General features: G+C 33.1%; 1 protein-coding gene across 2 annotated transcripts in view; it reads left to right on the top strand.

Annotated features, from left to right (window-relative positions):
- Positions 1-7,735, top strand: part of LOC134252101 (DDRGK domain-containing protein 1-like) — a 59,511-nt gene extending 51,776 nt beyond the window's left edge. Inside the window, exons 2-9 of one of the 2 annotated variants that reach the window (XM_062734541.1) lie at positions 700-826; positions 3,067-3,189; positions 3,598-3,728; positions 4,215-4,316; positions 4,447-4,569; positions 5,060-5,098; positions 7,010-7,066; positions 7,395-7,735. In XM_062734541.1, the coding sequence (XP_062590525.1) occupies positions 730-826; positions 3,067-3,189; positions 3,598-3,728; positions 4,215-4,316; positions 4,447-4,569; positions 5,060-5,098; positions 7,010-7,066; positions 7,395-7,631 (909 nt within the window). In that variant the 5' untranslated portion in view covers positions 700-729 and the 3' untranslated portion in view covers positions 7,632-7,735. Of the gene's footprint in view, positions 1-691; positions 827-3,066; positions 3,190-3,597; positions 3,729-4,214; positions 4,317-4,446; positions 4,570-5,059; positions 5,099-7,009; positions 7,067-7,394 lie in introns of those variants that run through there. The other variant, XM_062734540.1, reaches the window with a different exon arrangement.

The following is a 7,735-nucleotide window of genomic DNA, read 5'->3' as shown; positions in this document are numbered from 1 at the left end:
TATGCCCTCTCATTGAGAGGTGGGATGGGAGGTTAAATGCATAAGCAGCATTAAATATTTTTTAAAAAGTGGCATTATTATTAAGTTTTAAATGATATAAAAACAAGTAAACTTTAGAACTTTATAAATTAAAAAAAATGATATCAAGGTCAAATCCAATGGGATAAATCAAATTGACATTAGTAGTATCAGGTTATTGCAGGGAAGCAAAACAAGAATTGTCTTAACCATGGTCAGTTTGCCCTAATTTATGATGTTTTCAGTTGTGTGTTTTAACTGACATGTACAGTGTTAAAAATTGCTCAAAAACTGTGTAACATCAGTGAAATACAATATGAATTGAAATCTTTAATTTCTAAATTTTATTACTATCAAGAAATAAAAAAAAAGTGGAATCAAAAGCCCAATTTATAAAACACAAAAAATAGTAAATAACCCCCCCCCCCCCCCCCCCCCCAAAAAAAAAGGGGGGGGGGGGGATTCAACTCAGTTTGTCAATTGAAATTTATTGTTCCCTAAGAACGCAACCTCTAAGAATGCTTGTCCAAAACGAAATATTATATGTTGGAAATAATAATTGTCACTACAAGTTGTTTGCCGATTAATAATTTTTCCGGAAAAATTACTGGCATCTTTTCCGATTTGACTATTACATTCGTAGTAGTATTTCCGTCTTGTTTCGTGTTGAAGAAATCTTTAAAAACAGAAAAACATCTGTGAACAGAAAATATGGCTGTTGACCAAGCAACGGTGTATTTAGTTATGATGGCGATTGTAGGCATAATCATGTTACTTGCCTCGATATTCTGCAAAGATAACAGTAAAGGTACATGAATAATCGTATTGAACTAAATATTACCCCAAAAGTGGCAAGACGTCAAAAGTCAAAAGATTAGAAAATTGTCTCAAAAACCCATTGATGAATCATGAAGGGTGTGGGCATTTATTGGGATGATTGTTTATTTTATGTATGTATTCATTATTTGATAGTTATTCATGAGATAAGAAATTCTAATGGATAATTTCATAACCTTTACTCAGACCTGCCAACCAAAATTGATGCTGTGGGGGGTCATGACCCAACATTCAGAATTGAAATGTTGGGTCATCGCTCATTTTTGTTGAGGCTTGAGTAACAAAATGCTCACGTAATTTTTAGGCATCAATGCAAACAGTCAAACACATGCATGTATATGTTATATTTTATTGCAGACTTAATTTTTACTTAGGACAGATTACTTAAAATTGCTTGTATAAGAACACTTTCAGATTGATAGTAAGATTCAGATACTTTTAGTTCAATAGAATTTTTGCAAAGTTTTAAAAATTTAAAAAGTTTCTGGGAAACATTTGTTATCTCTACAATGATTAATTTTCAACATATTACACAATCAGAAAATTGTAATTAGACATTACATTGAAAGATTAATATTGAAAAATTGCTGCTGCAGGGGATGGTGGTAAGAAATATGTGCCATCTAATTTCCTATTATTAATTTTAAAACACACACAAAAAAATTAAATGAATCAAATACTACAAAATAAATTATGAAGGGTACCTAACACCCCAGACAAAAACTTAAAATCGTTAGAGTCATGATGTGACTGACAAGTGGGTATTCCCTTGTCATAGCCATTTAACAAAGAAACACAACGTACAATACTACATTTTGGGAGGGGGGGAGAAATTCAATATACTTCACTTTAGACTCTTTTGCTTTATCTTAATTAATATCATTTTCTTTTAACCACTACACTTAACAATAATTTTAATATACGAGAGCTGATAAAATCAGCTGTTATCAGTTATGCTTTGTAGTTTCGTTTTTTTTTACTTTCGTTTTTAAAAAACGATCCCAATGTTTATCATATCATTGTATTTAATTAATTAATTTCTGTTTTTAATAAAATGATATTTAATTAACCTCTAAATCTATGTGGTTCACCATGCATATACCCCTTCAAATGGTTACGTATAATCCCCTAAATGCTCCAGGCATATTACCTGTACAGCTGTGTCAGTCTGCGATCAAGCGTGAAGTGATTTCCTGTGGCTAATTAACAGTTTTTTTAACACCTCGGCAAACAAAGATACAAATCTGTGTGCATTGAATAAACAAGATGTTCATATCCTGATTTATAAAACACAAATCGGAAATTTTAAGATAAATTTTCAGATCTTTCTTGTTGAGACAAACATGCTTAATTAATATTGGGTCAAAAAATTGGGATGATCGATTTTGCGGGTGAAAACAATGATACGCCGCGGGTCATTATGAGTGGGGGGTGAGAGGTCAATTTTGCGGGTGTGACCCACCGAATGCGGGTCACTTGGCAGGTCTGCTTTACTCTGAAATCTGACATTTAATTTCCTCTGGCTTTTTATTATATGCATAACGTGTATCACTCAATTTTACCATTGATTTTATGTTATCATGTGACGTCGTGATCCAACTTTCAGACACTGTGGTTTTCTGAATCCATATCACCACTCTCTGAAACTGATGACGTAGTATGCAGAAACATGACGTTATTTTTCTTGCGTGTCAAAAAGTCTATTGTTTTTATTTTTTTTATGGATAAAAATTATACAATTGATCTCTTAAGTTTTATTTCACTATATTTTGCTAGTTATAAGGGGGTATATAATAAATTTATCATTATAACAGTAACCTGATCTGAAGAGCTGTATCACGTTGAGTTGACAGGCATGGATCATCAGATCAAACTCGACGCTTCACGTCTTGTTAGATCTGATGATCCGCGCCTGTCAACTCGACGTGATATGACCCTTCGGATCAAGTTACTGTTATAATAATATATATTTATATATTATAAATCTAATATAGATAAATTTTGTTTTAATTTAAACAAAAAGAAAAAACATGAATTCTATAATACTTTTTAAACTAACAATGCACAATATACATCAATTAAAATGGCAGGCAGACTTCTCAGTGCCTGAGTAAAGGTGTATATTCGAAGCTATTTTATGTTGACATCTCTGTTTGAGTGAAAAATTCTCAAATGGGACGTAAAACAATCATGCAATCAATTTAATTCTAGGAAAGCGTGGAGAAAGAGATGGAGGGAGACAGCCAGCAGCCAGGGCTAGAGATGAGAATCTCCCTGCGGGGGTCAGAAGGAGGGGGAGAAGAAACAGAATGGCCAATCGAGGGGACGAGTCTGGTAATACTAATAGTTACTGTAATTCATTGCATCTGATAAGTGACTATTTAGGCCAATTGAGGGGACAAGTCTGGCCTCTGCGTCTATTTATAAGAGATCCAAAAATGCTTGATCGCGAAAATTAATCGTCGCCAACTAGTTCACCCATAGTAAATCGCGAAATAAAGTCGTCGCGAATAAAAGTTGGTTTACAGTATTTGGGCCAAATTTATAGCATCGGATTAGTGACTGCTTTTGCCAATCAAGGGATAATGATTTACATAGACATGCAAAGAAGAGAAAACATTTTTCCAACAAGTAGGACTAAGCACTTCACAAAATTTTATTCTTAGAAAAACATTAGACAATGAAGGAAACATTTTATTGGATTTAAAGATGAATTTGTTCCTCAGTCTTCATATTATGCAGATGAGGATGAGTTGCCCAACGACCCTGATGAATTTAATCCATTTGAGGATTTCGAGGGAGAAGAAAAAAAGATCGGAAAGAAGAAGATGCTGAAGCTGCAGGCCAAGGAGGAGAGAAAACAGCAGCGATTGGTAAATATTCCAAAACTAACTCAATCTGGGTCTAGTTAATATCTTAAACTCTTAACAACAGGATTGAAAATAGCAGATGGTTATGATTTAAATAGTGTTAACAGAATAAAAATGACAGTCAAGTGATGAGTTCACTTACTATTTTACAATATCTAAATTAATTAGAATAAAAATGATCACGGCAGGTATTAAAGTGATTAATTATTAGAAAAAGCCTCCCTTATTGTGTATATTCAGGAAATTGATAAAAATTCAATGTTATTCAGGCATCTTTTCTATGATATCCACTTATTATGAAAATTTAAATAATTATTATGAATGATTTATTTTCAGATTTTAATTTCTCTTTATTCATGTTATTACCATGATTACTGTATGTAAATTAAGCACATGGCAATCTTTTCTTAGATAAGATAGAGCAGTACAAAAAATGGTAATGGTTTAAATGTCTTTTTTACTTGGAACAAAAACTCTTTCATTTACTAGGCAGAGGAGGAGGAAAGAAAAGAGAAAAAAGAGCGTGAAGCACTCCTAGAAAAGCAACGGAAAAAGCAGGAGGAGATAGAAAAAGCCGAGGAGGCCGCCAGGGTAAATACAGATTTCGTTTGTAAAGAATTGAAAATGGTAGAAACACTTTTTCTTTTAGCAATTTGACATGAGACGTAGGTAGAAATGGCCATGTAAAAAATAATCTTTGTGATATGTTTGCTTTCCTCAGGCTGAGGAGGAGAGGATTCGTAAAGAGGAGGAGGAGAGAAGAGAACATGAGGAGTACCTGAAGATGAAGGAGGCCTTCAGTGTAGAGGAAGAGGGGGAGGAGGATATAGGACCCGACCTCACTGTGAGTTATCTCCCCTTATACTCATAGATCAAGAAGTAACTCAGTTACCTCCCTTTACAGAGCTAATTTCAGAAGAAAAAAATTAACTGAGTTACCTCCCTTTAAAGAGTATTAATGCAGAGGACTTGATTTCTTAACTGTAATGTAACAGAGTTACCTCCTTTTACAAAGCATTTATTAATTAATGGACAGAGAAGTTTATTTCTTAATTACGGAAGAGTTATCTCCTTTATAAAGCATTTCATAGAGGAAAAGTATAATTATAGAACTAGGAGTAACTGCACTAGATTTGCTTTTAGGTTATTTTGCCCCTTTTAAACTAATGTTTCAAGGCATTTATTCCTATATATGTGTGTTGTCTCTAGTTTCAGTAATATTTTGAATTAATTTTTAAACACTTGAACTCTAGATTGATGCTAAGGGACAGGGAAAAGACTGAAATTAACAACTTTAAGATTAATAATGCTAACACATCTGTTTTCTTTTTCAGTCACAGTCACTTCTTCAAGAATTTATAGACTACATTAAGGTAAGTGTTTGTAAGTAAAAACTGTGTGTACCAAAGTACCAATTCAATTTTTTTCTATCATGATTTTCTAACAAGATGAAGTACATGTGGTTTGAGTAATACTGTAGATTTCTATTAAATATATCTGAGGAATTAATTGTTGCATAATTTCACTCACTAAATAAAATTACTTTCTTTTATTTTATGGCACTGAAATCAAATGAAAAATCTCTTGATCAATCATCAACTGGGGAATTAATATTTTCACAATTTGGCATTAAAGAGCAATTTTGTGGTAATAAGTACTCATGAAAAATAAGGAAGCAACAGTAGAGAGAATTTTAAAACTAGAATCACCCTGGCCAGTTGTCTTACAGTTCATATACAAATTTTTTCTGACACCTGCAGAAATCAGTGTAGTAAAAGCAGTTCCTCTCAGAATTCATTCATATTCATGAAATAAAAAGAAAATTCAAGCTAAAATAGATAAACAATGAAAATTGTTAATGTCATATCAATATAAAAAAGACAGTTTGAAAGGATGATGTGACATAACTGCTATCTGGGGCCCCTTTTTCCACTACGAATTATATTTAATCTACAACGATGTTGGTAGTTTTCAAACATGAATGAATAAAAACGACGCCTTTTGAATAGTTTCAGTAGTTCAGACATATTTTAATTATAAGGAATACTGCATCATCTTTGATTTTTTAGACCCTATCACAGCTAAATTCGGCCAGGTTTGTGCGAATATTTCCTTTTATGGCAAGAGAATGGGCGGGTCTTAGTACAATAGAGGGAGATGCATGACCGAGAAGATCTTATATGGCTATTGTTATTATTTCGCACTTAGTCATTGTCCAATCCGATGACAGAACAACAAAACATGCTGGTTTAAGTACGTTTACATCTTATCGCAGACACGTGGTTTAGGTCAATTTACCTGTTATCCTTTTCTACATTTCAAACTTTTATAATGGTCAGCCAATGCTGTTTACACTTAATACTACGCATGGATTTTCAGCATTTACGGTTTTTAGGACAAGAAATGCACATGAAACTTGTATTCACCGATACCCGGGAATACGTGTAGACCTAGCGAATTCCTCACCAAACACGCTACAAAACTTTAAACTAATGCATATCATGTATATTTTATCCATTGTTTGTAACTGTATATAAATTTTATTGTGGTCTCGGAAATGGTACATATGTATATTTGTGTCTAATCTGTGACTCAAATGCATACAAAATATCGGAAAGCAGTAAAATTCCAAGCATGTTTCCATAGTATTTTTGTGGTACTCACTCGTAACGAATTTCATTTAGCTGATAGGTCAGTTAGAAAATATCGCCTGTGCCTCGATTAGCATATGAATTCAATCTTAAGTCAGAAAATCTAGTTCCGTCGATCTGTTTTAATGGGAAAGGCTAACTAGATTTTACAATTTTTAAAAAAATAGCATGTGAGCGCAGTTAGGTAAAATTTTCTCCTTTCACATTCAATAAAATACAGTGACCAGCCAAAGGAGAAATTATATCTATCTGCGCCCGCATATTTTAAGGGCTTCAAAGAGTTGTTATATAATGGGAATTTAAGGTAAACATGATACCCCTACCTCAATAAAAGATCTATATCTTCCAAATCATGTTTCTATTTTTGTTAAAAATAGTATTCTATAAAGGTACACATATCAGTGATTAGATACATACAAAAATTTGAGTAAAATTTAGACATTTAATTTTTTGTCAGTATACGAGGGGCCGCAAGTCACCTCATCCTTTGAAATCATAGTGTAAAGTAAAAATCAACATATTTGTTTCTGGAATATTTTCATGTATATACAAAAAAAATGTGGAGTAGACTATGACATTGCATAACACGTTTCATTTCATCGTTAATTTTAAGTGTACATTTTTTTTCTTCAGGAAATGAAGGTTATTATGCTTGAAGATCTAGCTGCCCATTTTAAAATCAAGACCCAGGTAATGTCATCATTTCATAGAAATATGGAAATGTAGTTAAGATTATGATGCTCAGTGAATGATGATTTTTGGACATCTCTGATGGTGATTCTTAATTAATTGGAAAATGAATTCACTTTGTCTGCGTTAAAAGAATTAAAATGCTGATTACTTATGTTGAATTGAACACTGTTGTGGCCAAGATATTTAAAATATTTTTGAGAAATTTTGTTTCCTCATGAATATCTTTTGAGACATTGTAATTGCACATCCAAAGTACAACTTTTGCTAAAACAAAAAGAGGAAAAACTGTAAAAAAAAAATATAAACATAGCCATATTCTCTGTAGGATGCTGCCGATCGAGTTAAAGAGCTACAGACTGAAGGTCGTTTGACCGGGGTCATGGACGATAGAGGAAAATTCATATTTATAACAGTGGAGGAACTGGAATCTGTGGCCAAATTCATAAAACAGCACGGCAGAGTGTCTATATCAGACTTAGCGGAGTCCAGTAATCGCTTAATTAACTTAAATCCCGACAATGCAGAGGTTCAGAAGAGACTTCTGACGGAAGTTAGTGCCTAAAGTCTGTGATTGTCTATGTGCCTGTGATAGGAGAATAATAAGGGGGACAAAGAAAAGGACCAACTGTGGAATCGTGTATTCAAAATCTGTTAAAAAAATCTCAT

The sequence above is a fragment of the Saccostrea cucullata genome, unplaced genomic scaffold (assembly GCF_032062105.1).
Source record: "Saccostrea cucullata isolate Sc308-1 unplaced genomic scaffold, CSIRO_AGI_Scuc_v1 ctg1598, whole genome shotgun sequence".
Taxonomy (NCBI): Eukaryota; Metazoa; Mollusca; class Bivalvia; order Ostreida; family Ostreidae; genus Saccostrea; species Saccostrea cuccullata.
This window is presented reverse-complemented; position numbering and strand designations above follow the sequence as displayed.